A 26,541-nucleotide genomic window follows, 5' to 3' on the forward strand; every position below is an offset into this window, starting at 1 on the left:
AAACATGGTGCGTCTCGGATTACAACGGTCGATGCATGACGGTAAAATTTATCAGCAAATGAAGTCCACAACAAAAGCAATTTATTTCCATTACCTGGATTTAGAAACTCATAGTCGATATCAATCTATAGATAGACAAATATAAAACCGGTAGATTTTTTTTATTAATATTCACTTAAATACACGATAATAACATTTACAGAGTATATTAGTTATGATAAACCGGTGTAATTTTTTTTTCATTTTCCTACGACAAATCTTAAGCGGTTCCATTTTGGCCCCCTTTTTAGTTTGAAATTATTTGGTTGTGCAAGCAGCTGGCTGAAACTGTTTACAGTTTGTATATGTAAATACATATATAAAAAAACACTGGTTCTCATTCAACCATATATTGCTGATTGCAGCTGAAACTGGACTGTCCTAAAAATGCAAAAAGTGTGATAAAAGTGCGCGTTTCCGTCAAATCGTGTTGATGTCTTCGGAGCACTTATTGCTTGCATCATAAGGAATAAGTGCACCGAAGACACCACGACCATTAGACGTAAACTTGCAATTTTATCACACTTTTTAATAAGTGAAAACGCGCTTATTAGTCCAATTTGGTGTGAAATGCGCAATGTATATAAATTATTCATTCAATTCTACAAAAACCACATTGAAACCTTTTTAAACCTACAATGTGAGGAACTACCTTGCTGCTGACGGGGGAAATCGATTCCACTTAGCGGGTAAAAGTTTGACGGTTTTGTTTCTATTTGCTGCGGAATAACAATATCAACAAAAAACCTCTTGCACTGAACAATAACTTTTTTTTCTGTTTAGTCGAATAGATTTCCTGCCTTCGAGAAAGTTGTTCCTCACATTGTGAACTATAGATTGCTTCTTTTGTGGTTGTGGCAGCATTTAATGAATAATTAATATATATGATTGAATTAGAAGCAGTGTGTTTTCATATATTTTTCCATACATATAATCTAAAAATTGTTGAGTCAGCTTATGATGCAACTAAAAATAGCAAACTGAAAAGAAGTTCATCAGGGGCAAAAAGAGGACCAATTTAAGCTTTGTCGTGAAAATTTGCACCGGTCTAATAAATATGGTAATAAGTAAACTATTATCAAACAGAAGTTCACAATAGTTTGAACTAGGAGAACATGGAGTACGAAGAACACAAAAAACATACTGTTGGTTGCGAGGGGGGCGACTCTACCTGCGATGCAGAAAATATTGTCTTTTGTTATGTGCGCGCACGCTTAATAGATAGAAATAAAGTTTATATCGCTTCTGAAGATTTTCTGCAAAAAGATTACGCGCAATGCAAATAGATGCGAGAAATGAAAGAAGATTTGCCGAAGATTGATTCGCTAGTGTGATATTTTTTGAGCATCTAGAATTGAGATTTAGAGGTGTCGCCCCCCCTCGGTTGATTGGTTCTCTATACATTTCTAACTTGAAAATATTGTTCTACTTACATAGACAGGACCTTCCGAGTCTCCAAAACGTGGCCAAGATTCCAGTAACTTAGAAATTTTATTCTGTGCTTTAGGGATTTCCTTGATCATCTGCAACCGAAACGGATAAGTTTTCTTCCACTTCTCCTTGACATCGGCTAAAGGTGTGTTATTATTTTGTAGCCATGCCTGATCTTCCTTCAGCGAAACTAAATCTAAATAAAACAAATTAAATAATAAAAAAAACTAAATAGTATACTGTCGTTCTTAAACATATCTGTCCCAAAATCACAACAAAGTGTAACAATTTTCAACTCTTGATAAACATTTCAAAATATCCTATCTGCATTGACCGATTCTCTTCATCGACTTTCTCTTTCGTTATTAACTCAGTTGCAAAGCCATTCCCTGTTGTATTTGACGTTTTGAACGATAGATAAGAACCTCCTTTATCAAACCATGTGGTAAAAATAGCTTGAAATCTGTTTGAATAGCAGTGGTTGTCAAAAGAGAAAGTCGATGAAGAGAATCGATCAAAGAGCTAAGCGAAACAATTTTCTAGAACTTGTTTAAGGCACAGTTGTAACAGGTTGTATTGCCTATCAAAAGCAACAGCAAACGTACCGAGAAACGTTAAATCTAGCGAGTTATTAACAAAAGAGAAAATCGATCATCGCGTTTACGCCCTTATGCATGCTCACTGTCGATATATTTACCTTCAGGGCCGTACTTTTGATTGGATACGTCACTTTCGTTGGAGTTTTGCAGTTTCACTTTCTTCTTGCGTGGTGACTGGAGAGCTTTCCGGTCACTTGAGTTATAGTACTGATGATACAACAGACCTGACGGATTTATCTTTCCGATAGATTTATCACGCGGACACAGATAAGTTTCCTGAAAAAATTAAAAAGTGCAAAATTAGAACGAATCATAATGGAAATTGTCTATAACAAAACTAGCAGAGTACTTTTCTTTCAGAGCCAAGTTTAGCAACGATAAGTTCTGCGAATTTGTCCATATCAGCGACTGGGAAATTTTTCCCTTGTGCGATATACGAGTCGACTATAATCTGACTGAGTTCTTTTTGCATCACTTTGTTTACAGTTTGGTATTTACTGTAATATCGCATTATTATTTTTCCTTTCTCGTTAACGTTTAATAATCTGTCGAGGTCTTGCGCTTGAACCTGTGACTTGGCGAAGTTAAGTTTAGAGCAAATTTCTTTAGCAGGCTGGTACTGTGCAGATGAGGGCCAATTACGTAGTTTGTTCAGTAGTCGGAACTTCTCTCCCGTTCGACAGGGTTCAAACAGTTCATTTACATCTGCTATTGAAACTTGTTTCAGGTCTTCATACTCTAGTCCTTTTTCTGAAATAACGAATTTAAGTAAAAAACAGATATTAGGAAAGACCGTGGGAAAGATTGATCAATTAAAATTAAAAATTAAATATCGTTAGAAATTCCGATGTTGGTTTGCGTGGACGTGGATTATAGAGTATTCCTCTGTGCCAACATACACTTCAGAAAAACAACAATTAACGTACCTTTCAATAGCACATAAATGCTGTTGCTCAGTTTCCATTCGTCAAGCTGCTCTTTAAGAGGGGAGCTTGGAGAGCAGCTACTAGCCGAGCCACCGTCGTAAGTCCCACTCGATTCGGAATGCTCCGGAAGGTCTGAAGAACACCTAATATTCTGGTTCACTTTTTTCGGAAGCACCTCTTCGACTTCGCATGTTTCGTTTATGTGTTCTAAATAATGAAAGAAACGATAAAAAAATAAGTTAATGGCAACAGTTTTATTGCAATAATATAAACCCGTAAATAAATAATATGAGCCAAGCGTAGATCCGAAGTTTATTCATTATCTCATTGCAGAGAACATAACCTTAAAAAATCCAAAACCTAATAACACGAAAATATGTAGGAGTATGATAAAAATTACCTGCATTACAATCCGTTCCTCTTCCGACAGTACCAGCCGCCGAAACTGAAGGTTGCTCTTCCTGCTTCTCGTCTTCGTCCTGCGCTTCCTCGGAAGAGGAATCAGTCCCGCTCTCCCGGTCGCTCTCGTATACATTTACGAACTCTGGTTCTCTACGCATTTCCACTGCTTCCACACTTACCTTAACTATTTAGCTCAGATGCTGCGGAAATGTAATTTATTATATTTCAACAATTTTTTTTTTCGGAATCTTCACACCTCGCGTGTTTGTGTTGTTATGTGAAATCCAGAACAGTGCATGCAGAATGGATGGTAAAAGACTGACGCATGGAATTGGCATCAATGCCACACTGAAAGTCAACCTATTCTAATTTTAAAAGTTTACACTTTTAATTTTAAATGGAAATCAACCAGATTTCACTTTTGATTTAAATGATATATTCTAGGAATAAGATTTTTCATCTTGATTTACCAAATTTAAGCGAACTTTTAAAAGAAAAGTTCAATATTTTCAAGGACACAATCTTTTTGTTTTGTGTGTACCGCAGCTTAACACCTTGTACATCATTTTTGTTTAACACAATAAAAACAACCATAAACAAACAAGAATATCCATCTCTTAAAGCACGCCCTGGACCCTATTTTCCAACTTTCCTTTCGCAAATATAAACAATTAACAACGCCATTGACGTCAACAATGATTCCGGCATCACTGCCAGGCAGATTGATATGATCCCTATGTTCTTTTTATCAGACGATTGCTACTGTCAAATCGACCAATCAGCAACTGGCTCGGATTTGACAGCAAATTGGCTCGAAATCGCTACCCGATTGTCAAGTCCCGTCCCAGCTATTTTCGACTAGTTTGTCTCCTTTTCTCCTTCTAATGTTTTCAAAAACGGAGGAGCAAAACCACCCAACAGGGGTAGTAAAGTGTGGGAACCCAACGTTGAATATAATCATATTTACCTACTTTTGGGTTCAACTAACTTACTTTTGGTTAAAAAGCCAGTGGAAAATTCCATACGAATTGCACACAAGTAAATGAAATTTATTTTGACTCGTTTTACCTACTTTTTGGTTCCTGTACTATAGTGCCGAGATGAGTGAAAAGAACTTAATATAGTGGCAAGATGAGTGAAAAGAACTTAATTTTGGGAACTTTTTTCTAACCGTGTACTCTATACGCACGGTTGGAGAAAAGTACCCAAAATTAAGTTTTAATAAACTCAATATTGGGTTCTGTCGGCTGAGGTTTGTAGTTGAATCTATCAGTACGAAACTATCGATTTTAAATTTCCTCACTACTTGACTAGCCTCTCGACTAGCCTATAGAGATCTCCAAGCGCAATTTCACGAACACTAAAATCCAACATCCATACATAAAAATAAAGAAGAAGAAGAAACAAAAAGGTATCGCGATATCACAACTACTTAAAAAGGTAGCGCGCGGTCTCACGCACACTTTTGTGCATCTGGAGAACTCTATTGGTCCCAAGCAAGGTCGATTAACGTACCCCATTCTAGTCGAAATTCTAGTACTAAACAATGTTTGTTTTGATCAGTGCTGCAAGGTGGTTTTATAAAAAATCTGTATCCACTCTATTAAAAAATCTGTATTTTCTGTATTGACGATTTTTTTCTTAATTAATCATGTTTTGTTGTTTTACAACTACAGTGCATACAAAATAACCATAAAAAGTGCTTAACCACCTATTCGGGCTATCGTACTAACCTCGACTAACCATACGGGATATAATTGCGCCATTTGTGATATCGTCCGTACTTATTTATTAGAGTGATATGAAGCCGTTTAAAAATGTATGGAGATTTTAGTTTCTATTCATTATCTTCCTGATAAGCAGTTTTAAATGCAAAAAAGTGCACGAGTTCATTACTATTTGATATTTTTAATATAGATGAATACAATTAATTACATCATTTGTGTGGTAGTCACACCGAAAAGTCGAGAGATGTCGCCCCGCTAGTGCTGGTAAAATCATTTTTGCAGTATGGATAATCGAAATACATTTTCAATGCAAGTAAAATGTTTACGAGTACTTGTATTTGTACCATTTTAATGTGCTCGGGCACTTTTCTTGTATTTAACATACATGATTATATTGGAAATATTCAATTAATAGTGTAAATCCCCATACAATCTCAAATCGTTTACTACCAGCTCCATATGCATCCAAAAGCGGTTGGTCCTCTGGTTGTGAATGCTGTCAAAAACACCATAACATGATTAATTGTCAATGGAAATTTGATAGGTTCCCGAGCAGAGGGTGAGAACAACATGAAAACAAGAATTATGTTGTTTTCATTATTCCTGATAACTCAAATTGATTTCATTTTGATGGAGTTGATGGCTAACAGAACAAAAATAAGAGCTAAAAGATATGCGAAGAATATCAATATATAATATCATATATATCAATATATTAGTGAGAACTGCTTGACAACTTATTTTGATAAAGATTTTTTTTTTCTCAAGCATTTTATAAAAATCTGTATAAATCTGTATTGTAATTTAAAAATCTGTGATAAATCTGTATTCTGTATCGGGTCTGTATTAAGATTAAAAAATCTGTATAATACAGATAAATCTGTATAAATGGCAGCGCTGGTTTTGATTCACTATGAATAGTTTGACAGATAAAATGAGGGGATAGTGGATTTTCCTATATATATGTTTAGAGGGGTGAATCGATTAGCTTGGGACCGAAGATACTACCAGAGCTGAGCTAAAAAGATGAGCACGTTTCTTCAGGACCTTCTGGTCTTAGAGTTACCTCTATGGAAGTACGACATATTATGAGTTACCTCTATGATATTATGCGCAGTGAGATCAGCTACCAAAAAATGCCGAACTTTTGAGAACAAGGAGCGCATTTCGTGGCGGTGGCCAACAAGATCATCAAGGCATGACTTGAATCTCGTGTGAAATCCATTTTTGATTAAACGAATGTTAAATGTACACTTAAAACCAAAAATAGTAAAAAACAAAACAAAACCTGTCAGCAGGGCGTCACAATATCAGCTTCAATCGATGCGACAAAAAGACTGCTGGCTTTCTTTTTCTGTTGAAGTCGAACAGCTTCGCAGCATTATAGACCCACAAACGAAGTGACAGACGACTAACTGGCGAAGAAATCCATTAAAATAATGTGGTTCACTGTAATAGAATTTTCTCGGAAGGTTGTGCCATCATACACCAGATGGGTTAGTTTTTTTTGTTTTCATTTCAACAAAGTTGATTTTGTGTACAATTATTCTTTGATAGTGTGCAAAGAGTGTATCATTTTGTCATTTTTTTTATGCATTTCAGTTTTGAGTAGAGTGAAAGAGATAGAACCAAAACATTCTAATACATTTGGTGAAAATGCTGGTACAATCCAGTAGTAGTGTTGCCATGTGATACAATCTAGTAGTAGTGGTGTTGCCATGTGGTACACTGAAAAATTGAAATAGCAGGTTAGTCACCAAAGTTTTTGAGCCGCTCCGTCTGTCACTTCGTTTGTGCTAGAACCTCAGTCGGCGTGCACAAACAAATGTTCAATCGCTTGTCTCTCTTTCTCCCGTCGCTCCATTGGTCTTCCTTTCAAGCTTCGGTGAAACGGATGAGCGAAAGAGCGCTCGAATTTGATAGTTTTCTCTTTCATGAAACACATCAACAGAGGTTTCATCGTATTAATGTTGATACTTGGAGCTGTCCTTCCCCTAGCACCCAACTCGTGAGTTATACCAGAAAAACTCAAACTAGGGTTATTTTTCGGTAGGAAATTTAATAGTACATATTGATATGTTGGATAATCTGTTTAACTAGAATAGCTGATCCGAGAGCTGATCGGCATTCATCAACGAGGTCGTGATTAAGTGGGTAGAGAGCCTCATTTTGGATCTCGAAAAGACAAGCTTTTTCATGCAAGCGTTTCTACAAAAAATGCTTCGCTTTAGCTTCCGCAATGAAGCCCCTTGTTCTAATAATATTAATGCAAATAATACTCATGCTCAAAGTTTGTCATACACACAAAAAATAATCATTGATAAAATAAAAAAAAACCGTTGATAGAATTAAAAGTATGTATTGGTTCTTTTTGGTAGAAAGTATCTAACTTTCAAAATGAAAGTCAGCCAACTGTCAAAACAAAAGTTTAGCATATTATTAATTTTAAAAGTTTAAACTTTCAAATCGAATTGTAGAACTGTCAAACTAAAAACCAAATACTTTTAGATTGACGTTGGAAAAGTTTTGTTTCAAAAGAAGGTTATTTCACAGCAATTAGTATAAGTTTTCATCTCAAATACGAATTATTTTTAATTTAATTGCTTTTATGAAAGGAAACATAACCAATATTTATATTTATTTAAATATTTTGTTAATATACATATATTTTATTTTTCACTAGATTTTTCATTCACATCACGGTTGTTAATATCAGGGATGTTTTGTTTGGCGGATGGCTTTGGTGAAGGTTTTCTCGCAGACGCGGGGCTCCAACATGCAGTGGACTTGGTCGAACGAAAGTGCATCTTATTTACACTGTTGGCTGACGATAAGCAGCGACACCTGGTGCGACTAAATCTTACCAGTATCCTATAGAAATGAACGGAATTTGTAATCCCTCCAGCGATACATTGCAAACTCTATTGGTAGCCACCGAAAATCTCTGCAGTGTGCTCTGACGTCCAAATATGCTGGCGATCTGGAAAATAATCATTTAGTTTTTCGAAACCACTCTCGAAATATCTAGACAGTAGTTGCAATCTTACCTTCTGCAAAAACTTTACTCTTTCTCATTGTCTCCAGTACCGGAATCGGTTCCCGGAACTGCACGATGCACGATTGATTTTCTGCGGTTTGATTCTCATACTATATGCCCTATTGGTTTTTGGACCATGACAATGAGCTTTTCAAGAGGTGATTCTGACAGTTGTATTATTTTTGTTTTAAAAGTATGAACTTTTAAAATAACATGTCGATAGTGAAAGAAAAACTTTCAACCCAAAGAAGAACAATTCATTTTGAAAATATTCGTAGTTGAAACTACCAAATTCGAGAAACTTTTAAATTGAAATGTTAAAATTTTTAAAGATACAATTTTTGTTTTTTGTGTGTACAAGTGTATCCGCGGCATACCCGGAAGCCATACAATTACCATAAAATAAAATACAAACACAACACAATCTATTGCCAAAAATCGATCTTACTGTGTTAGAGATGAACTAGCCTTCGGCTAAAAATCTCTATTATAAAGATCTTAATGTATGTATATCATAAAATTTTAAAATGTAAATTTAAAATATTGTATATTGTATAACAATAGATCAACAATACGTTCCATATAAAGTATGAAATTTCAACATTAGAAAACCAATAAAATTAATGGTAAATGGCTCAAGTTTGTTAAAGAAAAAGTGATTTTTTGTACGGTCAAGATACATAACAACCCCCTTGTCCTATTGCGAATTTCCCCATTTACTATAGATTCTATTGTGGAAACAATAAATTATATGATTATTTTACCGTGGTGGACAGTACGATTTATTTTAAGTACAATAAATGCTATTTTATGGTTACAATACATTTAATTGTATCTCAATGGTTCGTTTTTTGACGGGTAACTTATAGCAAGCTGCACAACTCTGGATCAACAATAGAAAAGGGCTTATCAGCATTTGTAAACAAACCATTCCAAAGCCCATGCCTCACAAACCGAAGGCCGCTCACACAAACCAACACCTTCATCATGTAGGTAGAAGTTTCCCCTATCCCCTATCAGATGATGGTGTTGGTTTGCGTGGGTGGTCTTCGCTTTGTGAGTAAAGGGCTTTGGAACGGTTTGTTTACAAATGCTGATGGGCCATTTTCTATTGTTGATCCAGAACTTGCGGTAAGAGTATAAATGTAAGTACGGGAAACGACCTATTATTCGGTTAATTTGTAACGTGACGAAAAGCACGTTTGATTGAATTCAATCTTAGGACTTTTGTGATGAAACTTTGTATCATCTGGGAAAAATAAATAAATTAGTGACAAATGTGACTTAGTAATTTTTATAGATTTTTATGAGTAAAATTTGTTTAATCTTGAAGCTTTTATTTTAAACACTGAATGTAAATGTTGCGGTTTTTTATTCAGAATACACAGAGCATTACATTTTCTATTATTGTTTTTAGGAGTGCCTATTTTTCGATATCAAAGGGACAACACCGACAAACCAACATGAAAAATTTTCGCGGAAAATGTTTATCATTGCCACGAACACGTGTATATAATTTATGAGTTGGTTCGTGTCACGTCCGGTTGAATTGGTGCGATATGTGAGCGCGTGTTAGGGAAAATCCGAGGAAAATACATAACAAATCGCTGTCAACTCATTTTGACAGATCTAATTTCATACATTTTTAGGTTAGTCAGAGGAACATAATAAACAACTTTACATGGCGATGTAGCCGCTAATGTGCGTCAAGGTGTGTGTGTGTGTGTGTGCGTTAAACGTCACTAATCTATATTCTGGACAATCTAGATCTAGATAAAAAATTTATGGTTTTGACCGATTGGACCACTGAACATTTGAATCGACCTTTATGGATTTTATATCAAGAGTTAAGTTTAAATTTCATGTCGGTTTGTCGGTGAGAACAATTTCAGCATAGACAAAAAGACGTAAAATCTCATTCATGATCATCGTACACTATACACGCTATTACAAAACTATCCATATTTGGGTAGAATCCACCCAGATCCGTCAAAACTGAACCTACCCAAAAATGGGTAAATTGTATTGGGAGTGACAAGTTGACAAATGAACAACGTCGATCGGACTCATGGTGGGTATATACCAAGGGGGGGAGGTGGCTGTCAAATACGAACAATCGTCGCCTACCTCGCATAACTGGTTCCAAACGTAAACAAGCCATAAGAAACCTACAGCGTTTGTTTACGTTTGGAACCAGTTTCATACAAGAATGATCAGTAGGCTGATTTGACAGCACGTGGTAATACAGCTTTGTCACTATAAGACTGTCCAGCCACGAGACAGTTGTGATCAGCTGACTTTTTGATTACCAAGAACTTTTGACAGATCACAGTAGAACCAACAATCAATACGAAACTAACGATTTTAAATTGGCTCACTACTTGACTAGCCTATTGGTCCCAAGCAAACGATTAACGTACCCTATTCTAGTTGAAATTCTATTACTACACTATGTTTGTTTTGATTCGCTATGAAAGTTTGACAGATAACATCAGGGGTGTGTGGATTCATGCAGAACACACGGTAAGAAAAAAGTACCCAAAATTGAGTTCCTTTCACTCATCACGTGGCTTCCGTGGGGCTAGGTAAAATTAAGTTAAATAAGAAAACTCAATTTTGAGTAATCCTGAAGTTGACAAAAAAATAATAAAACGGAGCAGGCTGGAACCGAACCATGGACGTTGAGATTACGGGGCCCGTGTTTTGACCACTCGTCTATCAACGCTTGTGAAAATGAAATGGTTAAAGTCGCATAAGAGCAACCTCAATTAAAATAAACTTATGTTTGAGTTATTTATTATTACTCAATAGTTGAGTAAATTTTAACCAACGCCGCTTTTCTGATTTACTCAACGGCGGACCTCAAATGATAGAACCCAACGTTGAGTTTTTTTTAACTTAATTTTGAGTATTTTTTTCTTGCCGTGCATGCAGGGGTGAGTGAAATAGCTTGGGACTGCTTGGGACCGTTGTTCTGGTACTGAGTGAGCCAAAAATAATAATGATTTTCTTCGGGACCCAGTGGTCTTAGAGTTACCTCTATGGTAGAACTGGCAGTTTATTCTCATATAAATTTCTGCTTTGTTTATGCTTACATTACAGCACCATTAACACCAGATCACTCACACACTCTAGATTTATAGCTGTCAGTTCCACTGTGAAACGTCTCTTGGATCACCTTATATGGGCGAGGAGATTTCGGGGAGGGGGCTGGGGGGGAGTGCGGTTTTAGAGCAAATTGTAAACAAACTCGATCGCTGTCCCATACAAAAATCCAACATGGCTGAATCATGAACTTGACACATTAGAACACCTATGTAGTCACCTTGATAGGATTCATGTCAATGTTGTTCATTTGTCCACTTTTCACTCCCAACAAAGTTTTACCCATTTTTGGGTAGATTCAGTTTGAACCAATCTGGGTGGATTCTACCCAAATTTGGGTAGTTTTGAAATAGCGTTTAGACGTTCACTACACAGCAAAAAAAAAGTACCATAGATCAACGTAATTGAGGCTGATCTATCAAATCAGTGTCAACATTTCAAAGGGGCGTAATTGCTTTTGTAAACAATGACTTTAGCCGTCAATTTCTCGAGAATGATATCTTACCTCTCCAAAATTACAATGCTAGCTGGTAGAGGAAACATTCCTTTACCTGGTGGTGTTATTATTTTTCATGAGTGAGCTTTTATTTGCGAGAAATCTATGGCTAAAGCCATTGTTTACAAATGCAATTACGCCCCTTTGAAATGTTGGCACTGAAATATTGATGTTGATGTGATCTCAAAAAGTAGATACAATATTACATCCATGGATGTAAATTTGTTCGCAAAACCTGTGTACATCGTCTAATGTAATATTAAACAACTAATGGAATGATCTGGTTGTAGCAGTTTCGATATAATATTCAACAACTATTTTTTTGCTGTATAGCTGAAACATGTTTATTTTTCAATTAGTTTCTTATAAGAAACTAATTGAAACATGTTTAGCAAATATTTTATATTTTTTATTTAGATAATTCGGGAGGTGTCAATTATTCAAAGAGTTACGTTTGTTTGCCTATGGCTTCAGCAAGTTTAACTGTTCTGTGGTGGGATTGCAAGGAGAAGCCTGCGATAACTATGACCTCAATCGATCGACTACAATTCACCCATTATTGCAATAGTGAAACATTTTTCAGCAAATTCATCGCAATGGTCTCCATAATTCTTTGATCGCACGTTTGAGTTTGATTGAGACTAAATTGGACGAGTATAACGAGATAGGTGGTGGCTGCACCAACAAGCTGAAAAGATATGCATAGAAATTTGTTAAATTAAGTCGTGTCAGGTGCAAGACGCTATCTCACCGTAAATAGCAAAGTGAAATCGAGCTTAAAAAATCCGTATGCTGTAAATGCCACCTTTCTGTGGCTCATTTGCAATGATAGGTTTGTGAGCTGTGTGAGAAATGTAAAACAAAACTTTTTTCTTCTGCTCAAGCTGTCCAATTGATCTCTTTCCATACCTGCTTGGTTAACTCTTCATCATAATTGTTTACGTTTATTAATTTATGAACATTCACCGCAATTTGTTTGTTCTGAAAAATGAAAGAAATAGAACAAAATATTCTGAATTAATCGATTATCTAAGGTTAGTCATTTCATTGCTAGCATGTGTAGAGTTAATAATATCAGTTATGGCTACCTCCCTGGAGGAGAGCACGAAGAAGAGAGAGAGAGTAGTAACTCGAGAGAGGAAAGAGCTAGGAAAACAACGAAGTAGTATACTGGGGGGAGAAGAGTTGCTATCACCGTGGTGTACGGACGTGTAATAAAGTGTGGATATTGAACGTATAATAATTGTTAGTTGTGATTATTTGAGAAAGCCATTCCCTGTCTTCCCTTTGGATTCTACAATTGGCGCAGCCGGTAGCATCGAAAAAGGTGAGTTTCTTTGGAAAATAGGTTTTTTTTTCCTTTAGATCCATGAAATTGGACTGAGACACTGGAAAGAAAATGGCGGCTTGTAATTGTGCGTCACTAAATTAAACTATTTTGAGTAGGAAATTATAGCGAGCCCGGTTGAAGCTCATAGTTGCGATTGTATAAATGATTGATTGAAAATGAGTGAGTTTTTTTTTTCATGAGTTCATAGTGAAATAGTTCCTAGACCAGTGGTAAAAGCTGTAGACCAGGTAGAACAAAATGAATTTGTGAGTGTGATGACTACAGAAACGAAGAGGAACGAAAAAGTGCCAGCCCATATGACGCGCACGATGATGATTGCTAGTCCAGCGAAGATGGCTGTAGAGCAAGAAAAAGAGAGCGAGAGTCGAAGCGCTCAGATGCGATGATTGCTAGTCCAGTGTTGATGGCTGAAGAGCATAGGAAAAAATGAAGAAGTGCGAGTCCGTACGAAGTGCAGCATCGTGATAATTGCTAGACCAGCGATGATTGCTGTAGAGTAAGAAAAAGAAAACGAGCCCTGTTGAAGCGCTCAGATGTGATGATTGCTAGTCCAGCGATGATTGCTGTAGAGTAAAAAAAAAAGAGAGTGAGCCCTGTTGCAGCACTCAGATGTGATGATTGCTAGTCCAGCGTTGATGGCTGAAGAGCATGGAAAAAACGAAAGTGTGTATCCGTACGAAGTAGGTACACCATCGTGATGATTGCTAGTCCAGTGAAGATGACTGTAGAGCAAAGAAAACAGAGCGAGCCCTGTTGAAGCGCTCATATGTGATGATTGCTAGTGCAGCGTTGATGGCTGAAGTGTGTGTGGAAAAAAAAAACGAAGAAGTGTGAGTTCGTGCGGAGTGCACCATCATTATGATTGCTAGTCCAGCGATGATGGCTGTAGAGCAAGGAAAATAGAGCGAGTCCTGTTCAAGTGCTCAGATGTGATGATTGCTAGTCCAGCGATGATGGCTGAAGGGCATGAAAAAGTGAAATTTGTGAGAGTTCCTCCTAAGTCTATATATTCATTACTAGAGTTGCGATGTTTTCAAACTCATGTTGGAAATTAGAATCAATAAATGAAAGAGAGTATCCCTATGCAGAACCGCATGATACATAATGCAATGACTGCTGATGACTCAAATACAACCAGATAGCAGTGTGTATAGGAACCCACGAAGCTCATTAAAATTATGCTTGGTATGCGTGTGTGTGTGTGAGATAAATGCAAATGTGATGCGTAAATTGATGATTGTGAGTTTAACGATGAAGCAGCAGTAGCGTAGACAGGGCAAATACAAATGATTCTGTGACATACATTCAGAGTTGCGTGTGGAAAAGATTGAAATAAAATTATTTGGATGTGTGTGTATTTATGCTGCAGTATCACGCCGTGAGCGTATGCAGGTGAGGAAATACAGAATTAATTCAAACTGAAATATCATCGATGAGGATGGAGTCTACATGTACGGATCTTTTGTTATGATAGATGTATTTATATTGCAAACTTATTATTTTGAGATTAAAAATCACATATACTATGGGAATTTAGGATATCATGTCTGCATTCCATCATGTTAAGCTGCATCCGGAATCACGGGGAATCACCACGTTTATGACAAGTAGGGGATTGATGCGATTTAAAAGGCTTATGTTTGGCATAAACTGCGCCCCAGAAATTTATCAGAGGATTATGACGGAAATGTTGGCAGGAATTGAAGGTGTAATCGTGTACATTGACGATATTGTAGTATCAGGTAGAACTCGTGAGGAGCACGATTCAAGGCTGGAGGAAGTTTTGTCAGTACTGAAGAACAACAGTGCTAGATTAAACGAGAGCAAGTGCATTATTGGTGTTGAAGAACTTGAGATTCTAGGGTTCAAAGTTAGCTCATCAGGAATAAGTCCGTCAGATGACAAAATCTCTGCCATTAAACATTTTCGGCAACCCGAGACAAAAGAAGAAGTCAGAAGTTTCTCGGGACTTATCAATTTTGTTGGTCATTTCATTCCTAATCTGTCGACACGTACGGAACCCCTGCGACAATTTGTTCGTGGTGATGTTATTGAATTTGGTAACAGTCAGCTGGCAGCCTTCGATGATTTGAGGAACGAGTTGTCTTCCAACGTTCGAAAGTTAGGATTTTATGATCCTAAAGATGTTACTGAGCTTTATGTGGATGCTTCATCTGTGGGTTTGGGATCAGTGTTGGTTCAAAGAGATAAATCAAATATCCCTAGGATCATATCATTTGCTTCAAAAGGTTTGACTGCTACCGAAAGGATTTATCCCCAGACTCAGAGAGAAGCCCTAGCAGTAGTTTGGGCAGTTGAGAAATTTTACCTTTACCTGTTTGGCCTTCGGTTTAAGATTTTCACGGACCACAAGACATTGGAATATATCTATGGAGGAAAGTACCGAGATGGAAGAAGGGCATGTTCAAGAGCGGAAGGTTGGGCGTTGAGGCTACAACCATATGATTTTGAAATAAAACATATTCCTGGTTTCGAAAACATTTCGGACATTCTTTCAAGATTGTGTGATCAATCGGATGATGCTTTTGACGAAGACTCAGAGCATTTTTTGTTAGCGGTTGGAGATGAACTTATGGCTATCACGTTGGATGAAATCAAAGTCGCAACGAAAAATGACCAGGTTCTCCAAGCAGTTATCAATGCTCTTGAGACCGGAAACTGGCCTAATGAACTAATTCGTTATCAGGCCTTTGATAAAGAGCTTGGTGAGAAAGATGGCATTGTTGTTAGGGACGACAGAATAGTGCTTCCGGCCATGTTGAGGCAAAGGGCATTAGAAATCGCTCATAGGGGTCATCCAGGAGTAGTTACAATGCGTAGAATCTTACGAGAGAGAATATGGTGGCCGTGCATGGACAAGGATGTCGGCACTATGATTCAAGAGTGTGCAGGATGTGCAGCCGTAAGTAGACAACATCCACCAGAACCCATGCTGCGGAAAGAGATGCCAGATCGTGCTTGGCAAGAGGTTGCCATTGATTTTTTTTCCGCCAAGGATTGCACAACGTTCCTTGTTCTCGTGGATTATTTCAGCAGATATCTTAAAGTTGTAGAAATGAAAGGTACCAACGCCAGAAAAACTATTGATGCTCTTGAAACAATCTTCAATGAACAATCGTATCCGGAAACTATCCGAAGCGACAACGGACCACCGTTTTCAGGTGAGGAATTTGCAGAGTACTGCCGAAGTAAAAACATCAGGTTGGTCTGTACAATCCCATATTGGCCTCAGATGAATGGGTTAGTAGAAAGGCAGAATCAAGGGATTCTCAGAGCTCTACGGATTGCGAAGGCGACTAATACTGATTGGCGTAGGGCGGTTAAGGATTACGTCCACATGTATAACACGAGTCCTCATTCTATCACAGATAAAGCTCCCATGGAGTTAGTCATGGGACGGCCGGTAAAGGATCTATTGCCAAGTTTGAGAACGGATGCAAACTGGAATCGTGAAGAAAGTGTTCGGGAAAATGATGCAATCAAAAAGTTAAAAGTTTACGCTGATGGTAGAAGACATGGAAGGACATCCGAAATTAACATTGGTGATGTAGTGATGTTGAGAAACTACGAAACTGGAAAGCTGGAGCCAAAATTTCGTCTTGAGAAGTTCACCGTCATAAAGAAAACCGGAAATGATACTATTGTTGTAAATGAAGATGGTGTAATGTATCGCCGATCTGTTACCCACTTGAAAAAATGGCCTGCTTCGAACGTCGGTGTTCCAGACTCTTTGGCAGGTTCAAACAAGTCTACCGATGAAGGAGAAACATCACAGCCGAGGAGGATTGAAAAACGGGTTGCAGAGGAGTCGGTGGGTGGAGATAAGACATCAGAACAGTTGAAACGTCCTATTCGTAATAGAAAGCTGCCGGAAAGATTTAGATAGAAGATATGTCTATTTTTTTTTGTTTTCATTCTGCTTACGATCAATAAATTGTTACAGTTCATATCGGACAAGGTGAGGGATGTAGAGTTAATAATATCAGTTATGGCTACCTCCCTGGAGGAGAGCACGAAGAAGAGAGAGAGTAGTAACTCGAGAGAGGAAAGAGCTAGGAGAACAACGAAGTAGTATACTGGGGGGAGAAGAGTTGCTATCACCGTGGTGTACGGACGTGTAATAAAGTGTGGATATTGAACGTATAATAATTGTTAGTTGTGATTATTTGAGAAAGCCATTCCCTGTCTTCCCTTTGGATTCTACAGCATGTTACACTGAACCAAAGCATCAAGCTGGGATCGAATGATTATTGCCTCATCCAAGTCCTATTACTATTATCAGATGATTTTGAGATGATCGTCATTCGATACATAGTCCGTTGGGTTGAAAGCAATTCAGATGTTAGCCATCCACTTCCTGATACGTTTCAGCCAGAGCGACATACTCAGCTTCCATCGTCGAAAGCGTCACACAAGGCTGCCGACGACTCACCCAGCATACTGATCCGAAAATGCCACCAAATCTTCCCCCTTTTTGCCTCCAAGCTCCAGTCCATCGTTCCTTTCAAATAGCGGTCTAATCAGCCTCCATGAAAGCACTGAATTTCTGACCAAGAGTCCAAGTCTTACCAGAATATTAAAAGTCTTTATCATCCATATGTAGTTTAAAGTGAGTGAGAGTAATCTTTGTGATTTGGATCTGTTTTTCTATGTTTTTCTATGTCAGTTAAATTGCAGCAAAATAAACAAAACAAAATACTGGGTTTTCCAGTATACGCAACTCAAACCAATTACTGAATGAACAGTTATTTCTGACAGATTGACTTTACGGACAGTTCGGTAATGCAAATTATTTCTGTGATGATTACTGGGCGATCCGCAATTCAAAAACCCAGTAATATTTTACTGACTCCAGTAATCTAAAGTTAGTGTGTACACACTTAATCACGGCTTCCGTGTTCGGTAATTTTTTTTACAGTTTTCGAACTGTAAATCACAAAAATTACCGAACATACAGCTATTCTCAATAAAACAACTGACAATCAGTAGCTCTTGCGACAAACTACTGAATACGGTAAGAGTAAGTACTGAACTTATCGTAAAATAACAGCTTTGCGGATAATGACTAAAACTCAGTAAAATAGAGTACCGAGTTTTTTGTAATCGTTATGTTTTACTGGAGCAGTCATCAAACGAAATTCCAATTTTGCTGATACTGACAGTAAAGCAAATCTCTTATGTCATCCTCCTCGATTCAACCTCACACTTGACGTCGGAAATATTCTCGTGAAAACAAGAAACCATTGTGAAAATCAGTGAAACATCTGGAAGTCAACACAGGATTGCATAAACTACCCCGAAATTTATCAGTTTCTGCACTCCTGCATTGACTTTCAGATGTTCAAGTTAGTTTGAAGAAAGAAATTTCACTAAAATTTCCTATTATAGAGCTTCAGACTTAGGTACCAAATCCGGCACATCGAAAGAGCCACCACCCGGCTAAACCACCGGGAAACGCGGATGGCTCGACCTGGACTAGTTAAAACAGCATTACTGCTAATCCGCCACTAAACTCCGTCCTCAAATACAAATCGCTAATCGAAGGAACCCAAACATGAAATATGAAAAATGAAATAAAAACATTGTTGATGAATTTACTGACTTATTCATTAAAAAAATAAAATAAAAATACTGAAAAACTCAGCAAAAACTATGTAAACAAATAAATTACTGAATAAGACAGCAATACTAGTACTGACTAACACGGTAATTTTTGACAGTTCAGAGATTCTGCGATTTACGGAGTTTTCAGCAAAAGCAAAAACTACTGGGTTGATTACTGAAAACTCAGCTGTTTGAAAACCCAGTAAAATTTTACCGACCTCGGTAATCTAAACTCTGTGTGTACACACTTAGAAATAACTAATTTTACACGTGACGGAATCCATCTTTGACATAAAAGATAAGATTGTAAGCAAACATGTCATGTAATATTAAGTGCTGAAAAGTTCGTTGCTCGACGAAAAGTCCGTTTGATTGAGCTATATTTCGCATCTGTTAAGACTCAAATTTATGTCAAAATTGACGCTCGTATATGTCACTCTCAGAGCACCTAAATTTACATGATTTTTTTTCTAAGAGTGTAGATTTAAAAAAAAAAATCGTGGAGCTCTAGGATATTTTATGTGAATGGACTACTTTTGTGAACCACTCCGCTACCTGATTACATATACTAGTCCTAGATCCTAATTCATACATGTAGCTTCAGAGTAAGTGATTTCAAATAAATCGTGGAACTCTTGGATATTTTTTACGACTGGTTCGGACCTCCCGCAAGACCGGTTCGTCGCCAACAGAGTGCGTATGCTGGTCTCAGATCCAAATTCATTAATGTAGCATCACAATAAGTTATTTAAAAAATACGGAGCTCTAGGATTTTTCCTACGAATTGACCACCTTTACGGATGTTCCGGATCTTTCAAAGGACCGTTATATAGCCACCGAAGTGCACATTCTGGTTTCAAATCCAAATTCATTCATGCAGCATCACAACAAGTTGCACAGCAAAAAAATAATTTTGATATCACATCAAAGTGGATGCACTACAATCATGTCGAAAATTTCATGTAATTTTTATGACCACATAAATAAACAAATGCAGTAAAAGCAGCGTAATGTCAGTTCATGCATTGTATTAATGATAATTTTGTCCTTTTTAGCAAGTAATATTACACCATATTTTCGACATGATTGTAGTGCATCCACTTTGACGTGATATCAAAATTATTTTTTTGCTATGTGATTAAAATCATCTAGATCATTTTTTTAAAATAATTTTCCACATTTACGGATGTTCCGGGTCTTCCAGAGGAACGCTTTGCTGTCCCATGGGTTCAAATTTTTGTCCCAGATCCAAATTCATTCATATATCACAATGTTCAAATGAAAAACAATGTTCAAATGAAAAACAAAACAAACATTTCATACACGGTAAGAAAAAAGTACCCAACGGCCAGTTCACTTTTACCTACTTTTGACTAGTTTGTCTCCTTTTCTCCTTCTAATGTTGTCAAAAACAGAGGAGCAAAACCACCCAACAGGGGTAGTAAAGTGTGGGAACCCAACGTTGAGTATAATCATATTTACCTACTGTTGGGTACAACTAACTTACTTTTGGATTGAAAGCTAGTGGAAAATTCCATACGAATTGCACACAAGTAAATGAAAATTACTTTCACCCGCTTTACCTACTTTTGGGTTCCTGCACTATTGTGCCGAGATGAGTGAAAAGAACTTATTTTTGGGTACTATTTTCTAACCGTGTAGATAGCAACGCTTGGATCGGTAGCTATCGCGCTGCTGTATTTGTCAACCCACTGCGCGGTGTGGAGAGGAGTGATTAAACCAAAATGGAAACGCTGTGCGTAAGTAAAATAGTGCCGCAAATGGCAACGACTGGTACGGTTGCTCTCAGTGAACCGCGCGTTGCTATCACAGTCATAATTTAAGTTACCGTTTTCCACACCGGCAAAACAAACTTTTGGCGTTTATTCAAAATAGCAACCGTCTGATGCGTTGCTACCTATAGTCGCTATATTGCTACCGGGTTGCTAAATTTTTGAACTCACTACTTCCCAAGGTCCGGATTGCTATTTCCCCCACCTGAATAGCAACCCCCAGTACGCAAGTAGCGTTATGGTAAAGGTTGGTAAATGTGCCTTATTTACTCATTGGTACGGTTGCTCTTATACATTTTTGCCAAAACATCAGCCTTATACATTCCATAAGACAAACCACATGGGTCCTATAAGAATTAATAAAAGGTATGTGTGACCGCGTATACATTTCATTCGACACATGATCTTCATTAACTTTTTGCAAGGCGTCTGCTTATTAGTTGACTTATACATTTTATGAATAATCAGCAATAGAAATTTGCCAAAAGGTATAAGGAGATTTCTATCCGTGTAGTTTTATTTGGACTTCCGTGAGATTTTGAATCTCTCCTGAAGTTCATTAATTTTTCTATTGTTCCGGAAATTTCAATCATATTTATAAAATTTCCTGAAGACCTCGCATTGTTTGTGAAGCATCGCAAAATTCATGAAATTCTTGAAATATCCCATAATTCCTTTGAATTCCTTGAAATATCCTGCAATTTTACTTAAATAAATGAAACTGATATAAAGATCTCTAATCATCTACGAAGTTCCGAGAACTTCCACAAAAATCTATATACTTCTCTGAAGGTCTCTAGACGTTCTTGAAGATTTCTGAACATTTTAAAAGATCTCGCGATTTTTTTGAACATAATCTGATCGTTGGTGAAGTTCTTTAATTTTTTTTTCAGCTCTATAAACTGCATTGAAAACCATGGTACTCCCTTAAATGATTTCACATTTTCCTGATGCTCATGTAACATCTCTTATATTTCTGAAATTTAAATAAAGGTCTTGGTACTTTGATGAAGTTTCGGAAATTTCCTGGGTTTCTTGGACCTTCAATTTCCTTGAAATTAGTTGAACTGTTCTTAGTTTCTCTGATCAGTCCTTCAGCTCTCGAAGCATTCCTGAAGTACTCTCAATTCTATTGAAGTTCTTGGTATTACCCTGAACTAAATAAAAGTGTCAAAAATTTTTGCGAAGTTTTTCTGAAGTTTATGGAATTGACCGGTGTTTATCGGACCTTACCTGAAAGTCTGGAATTTCTAGAATTTCACGAAGTTATGAAACTATTGAAATAGCCGTTAATATATCTAAAATTCCCTAAAGCTCTCTAGTCTAACTTCTTTGAGGTACTTGGAAGTTCTTTAAAATGTGAATTTTCCTCAAGTTATCTTCACATCTCTGAAATTATTTTGACTTCTTTAAAGTTCTCTCGATATCCCTGAATTTCTAAAATTGTCTTAAAAGTTCCTGTAGTTTCCTGAATTTTTTGGAACCACTTTGAAAATCCTGAAGTTTGCCTGAAGTTCACCAAAATTTCTAGAAGTTTTCGGAACTTACCTTTTGTTCCCACAGTTTGCCTATAAAACTTCCTGAAACTCTCAGTACTTCTTTTCATTCCTCAGACTCTTCTGAAGATCTGTATTGTTTCCTGAAGTTAACAAATCTGTCCTTATATTCTCCTGATGATGTTACAGGAATTGTTCAGAAATTAATGGAACTGCCTACAAGATTTTTAAACTTCCCTTTAAAAATGGATCTTCTGTGTAGCTTTCTTAAAGTTTTTAAGTTCATTCCCTGAAGTTTTTTATACTATCCTTAAATTTTCGGAACGTCTTGATGGTTTCCTTTATTTTACTGAAATAAATGGAGCTGCCATAAAGTTCTCGAAACGAACTTAAAGTTTAAGGAACGTCCCTCAAGTTCTTATAGTTTTCCTGATATTCATGGAACTGCCATAACATTTTCAGAACTTACCCGAAGTTCACGTAACTTACTTAGGTCTTTAAGGTTAAATTTTCCTGAATTTAATAGAACTGCCCTGAAGCTCTTGATCTTCACTGAAGTAAATTTGCCTGATATCTATTAGATTGCATTGTTTAAAGATCTTTCAACTTCCCCACAATTCTATCAATTCGAACTTCTTAAAAGTTTCAAATTTTTTTGATAAATTCACAAGCTAAAATATGTAATTTAGTAATCCAGATGGGCATCCAAAAATGCCTTTATGCCTTTTGGTGTGCAACTTTTATAAAAGGAGCTTACGAAGATCGATATTTCGATTATTTTTTACGAATTGGCCACTTTTATGGATGTTCCGGATCTCCCAAAGGACAGTTTCGTGACCACCAGTGGCGCATGTTGGTCCCAGATTCAAATTCATTCATGTAGCATCACAACAAGTGATTTAAAAAAATCGCTGGGCTATTCGGATCTTCCTGAAGACCGTTTCTTGAGTATCTGGGTTTGTAGTTGGATCTTAACCTTCAATCTTCAGTCTTCGTGGTTAGGTATATCAATATTGCCGAAAAAACAAACAATCACGAAACTCTTTGATCAGTTTCAGTTCGAAGTTCGACGATAAGTTTAGCAACTATCGGTGCGAAAGCCGAAAACGTAAATTCAAAATCGTGATAGCAACGACCGGTGCGTAAACAAGTTGCTAACTAAAATAGCAATGGCTAAAGTTGCCAAACTAGCAGCCCGATCAGCAACGCATTGGTGCGGGTGCTCTTGAGAGGCAGATTGTTATTTCCCGCACTTCAATAGCAACCCCCGGTGTGGTTACTCTGCGTTATGGTGGAGGTTGCTAAAATAGCTATAGCAACGCATTGGTGCGGGTGCTCTAATAGCGATAACGATAACGACTCCCGTGGCAGGAAGTAGCAAGCTTGTGTCCGTGAACGGACATGGTGTTTGGATGAACGTTTCGCTGGACAACGTGTACCATGTGCCATCGCTCGCAACAAACCTACTTTCGGTGAGTAAAATTACTGATTTGGGGTTTCAAGTTTCATTCGATAAGACTGGGTGCAGAGTCCTGAAAGGCGAAAATGTGCTGTTAGTGGGTCAACGTAAGGGTGACCTATATCACCTGCAGCGGTTTCCGGAGCAAGCCAAGTCAGCGGATTCGAATCATGGAGTTTCCTGTTTGCATCGGATTGGGCACTTTACTAGGGTAGAGCACTACTGCCCATAACCGCATATCGGTCCCATGTTTGCTTGATTTCCTATCCATATGGGACTGTTATGTCATTATGGATAGACTACCTCGTCGTAATCGTCCATTTCCGTTCTATCGAGCAGAAAACATCAGTATAATCAATGATTTCACCGTGCACAAATCAGTAATACGTTTATACCGATGCGTTAGTTCACAAGCTACAACACAAAGCCTATTAGAGCCAAGGTTGCAAATACTCATTTCTGCTAAAATAATGTTTTTCGGAATAATAAAACCAAAAGATGGTATGATGGTATGTTTTACTTGTAACTTACAAGAAGAGGCTACAAAGTATGCGTTTGAAATATAAAACCTGTAAATTTTGCTTTCTATGAGTCACAATCAGCGATTTTCTGATCGCTGAGTGAGTGAGTGAGTGAGTTAGTGAGTTTGTGAAAAATCGCTGATTGTGACTCTCATGAAGTGAAATAAGCAGGTTTAATATGTCAAACACATTATTTGCAACCTCCTCTTGTATCCTACCAATTCAAAATATGATCATGACATCTAATTATTTCATAATTTAAAAAAACATTGTTTTATCTGAAATGAGTATTTGCAACCTTGATTAGAGCGCTCATTGTTCTCAAAACAAAAGAAGCGCTCCTAGCAAACTCGCTTTTTCTACTTTCATCCGTAGGACGAAGAAAATCCAATGGCGTTTCAATGCGTTTGGACGGAATTGAAACTCGTAGGACGAATTTGGAATCAAGAAGCAGTGTTAGACTTTTAACAATATTTCAACAATGTGTGGCTCTTTATCAAATCCAATGGTACTTATGGAAAGGGGAATAAATTTAGAAGTCATCTGTGATAGAAATATTTAATTTATTGTTGAAACCCGTTCAAGAAAAAGAGGTAAAGTGTGGGTTGCGCTTAGTAGGATGGAAATTAGATCAAAACCCCTACACTCTAAAAATTCTTCACGTCCGATTTACGTGAAATATTATCGTGCCAACTGATATGCATTTAGAAAATCTCGAATCTTATTTGACGCTACTAATATTGACCTGCATTACACTAAACATGTTTAGTGTATTTGTGTTAGTGTGTTTGGGGCTTCAATATCTGAAACTTCAACTACAGTTTCCAGGAAAATTAAAAGTATTTTTCGATTTTTTGTTTCGTTCTTAGGATCGTAAACTTTACCCGTGGGCAAAATTTCATAAGCTTTTGAGGCCCGTTGACCCAAAACCTAGCAAAACAAAATTTTTAAATTTGTCTAAAAAAATCTTTTGTATTGCTTTTAACAATGGTACGCGTATCAATATCACTGAAGACCCGCTCCCCTTTAGTTTAGCTAATCAATATGTAACAGAACCCGATCAATTTCTCACCGCCTTCCACTTTACGTAGCATTTTAACGTGCTCATTAGTTAATACCTTAACTACACAATTTGAAAGGAATCAATTATCAAGTCCCTACCTCTTGCATTGCTAAATTATTCACACAAACTATCATCACCACTCCTACGATGTGTATGAATCCTTGACAGAAGAAAAATGCAACAAATTGCAGCTTGCTGAAGGGTGTATCGGTGGAGCCATCAGCGAAAATCGTTTCCAAAATGTAGTACACGTTGAAGACACTGATCAGGAACGAAATCGTTACGATGGTTAACATTTGCACTTTGAAATAATCTTCCACACAATCGCACGCATCGCAGATCTCGCTCTGAATACTGGCCACCCGATTGATCACATCCGGCATATAGCGATTAGTGTTGGAGAAAGCTGACGATATTCCTAGCGGTTTTTGAATCTTAACTACCTTAACCGTTTCCATTTTCTCATCGTAGGATAGGCGCCGCTTTGCCACACTAGTATCCTGAAGGGATGTAAGGATTCTGTTCAAAAGATAGAAACGATGCTTGCTCTGATTGACCAGGCAAACGAAGAGAGAAACGACCATCGACATCATGTTAAATGGCAGGAAAAAGGATACCCATGTTGCTGCACAAATTAACACTCCAGAACTGGTCACGATTGAAACGGATATTATAATGTAGGTTAATTGGACGAATATTTGAATGATTATTAATCCATAGTTGTAGAAAAGAGTACTTTTGTAGTTTGTCTCAACGCCAATTTCCATGAAATGTTGATCGGTCCTGGCCAAAGATTGAAATGCATTGATGAGCTTTTGTCTCCGGAAGATGCTGTAGGCGAATGTCATTATGAGTGCTACAATGCCGACCGCCACTTGTAGGGTGTCTCCCAGCGAGCTTATTTCGGAGTTAAAAAAATGCGCTGTGACGCTTTCTTGCTTGGACAGAGATATCACGTAGCACGTGCAGAACGTAACGGCATGGATGAAGGAATTGACGTAGCCAAATGTAGTACACTCGAGTGCTGAATCGTGCCGCCGTCGGTTTGCAACGGTAAACGGAGTCAATCCTCCGAAGAATGTCGACCTCAAAATCGGTGCTTGAGCGGCGTAGAAGTTTTTGGGATTGAGTAAATCCCGGAACCAGCCACGGGTCACCATCACTAATTGATTCTAATTTGTAACCGCAAAGTTGAACTTGACTCGCCAACCGTCACAAAGGAACTAACATTGAAATGGTGGGTTATTTCTAGTTTAGTTTAAATACCCTACCCATAATGTGTTTCTAATGATGCCAACATTCCGTAGAGAACGCGTAACACTGATAGCATCGCAGAGAATTAAGTCGTCCTTTCTCCATTCATCACTCGTTGATAGGATTCATTTGAAACTGGGGGGGCTGACGTGTAAATGAATAAAAAAATATGTTTGCCTAGTAAATGGCACTGTACACAACGTGGTAATACATACCA

At 37.5% G+C, this 26,541-nt stretch overlaps 2 protein-coding genes across 2 annotated transcripts; both read right to left on the reverse strand.

Annotated features, from left to right (window-relative positions):
* Positions 1-1,253: 1,253 nt before the first annotated feature.
* On the reverse strand, positions 1,254-3,742 carry LOC135706613 (uncharacterized). The gene is made up of 7 exons (XM_065228260.1): positions 3,654-3,742; positions 3,396-3,597; positions 2,996-3,202; positions 2,419-2,819; positions 2,168-2,345; positions 1,473-1,666; positions 1,254-1,295 (listed from the first exon to the last, which is right to left on the reverse strand). The coding sequence occupies exons 2-7, from the start codon at positions 3,553-3,555 to the stop codon at positions 1,254-1,256; spliced, it is 1,182 nt and encodes a 393-aa protein (XP_065084332.1). The 5' UTR covers positions 3,556-3,597; positions 3,654-3,742.
* An 8,576-nt stretch (positions 3,743-12,318) lies between these two features.
* On the reverse strand, positions 12,319-26,230 carry LOC135706614 (putative gustatory receptor 28a). The gene is made up of 4 exons (XM_065228261.1): positions 25,169-26,230; positions 12,672-12,743; positions 12,514-12,603; positions 12,319-12,450 (listed from the first exon to the last, which is right to left on the reverse strand). Exons 1-4 carry the CDS (start codon positions 26,228-26,230, stop codon positions 12,319-12,321), a joined length of 1,356 nt encoding a protein of 451 aa, XP_065084333.1.
* Between the last annotated feature and the right edge of the window lie 311 nt (positions 26,231-26,541).

This window comes from Ochlerotatus camptorhynchus, unplaced genomic scaffold, assembly GCF_037179485.1.
Source record: "Ochlerotatus camptorhynchus isolate MF236.1 unplaced genomic scaffold, CSIRO-AGI_Acam_v1.1 ptg000284l, whole genome shotgun sequence".
Lineage (NCBI taxonomy): Eukaryota > Metazoa > Arthropoda > Insecta > Diptera > Culicidae > Ochlerotatus > Ochlerotatus camptorhynchus.

What these genes read in the sequence shown, in the direction of transcription:
- LOC135706613 (XM_065228260.1), bottom strand. Translation starts at nt 3,555, where the DNA reads ATGCGTAGAGAACCAGAGTTCGTAAATGTATACGAGAGCGACCGGGAG. An exon ending in AGGAACGGATTGTAATGCAG is followed by an intron (nt 3,203 to 3,395) that starts GTAATTTTTATC and finishes TTCATTATTTAG; the next exon opens with AACACATAAACGAAACATGC. An exon ending in AACTTGGCTCTGAAAGAAAA is followed by an intron (nt 2,346 to 2,418) that starts GTACTCTGCTAG and finishes TAATTTTTTCAG; the next exon opens with GAAACTTATCTGTGTCCGCG.
- LOC135706614 (XM_065228261.1), bottom strand. Translation starts at nt 26,230, where the DNA reads ATGGTGACCCGTGGCTGGTTCCGGGATTTACTCAATCCCAAAAACTTC. An exon ending in ATAATTTAGCAATGCAAGAG is followed by an intron (nt 12,744 to 25,168) that starts GTAGGGACTTGA and finishes TTCATTTTTCAG; the next exon opens with AACAAACAAATTGCGGTGAA. An exon ending in ATGAAGAGTTAACCAAGCAG is followed by an intron (nt 12,604 to 12,671) that starts GTATGGAAAGAG and finishes TTTCTCACACAG; the next exon opens with CTCACAAACCTATCATTGCA.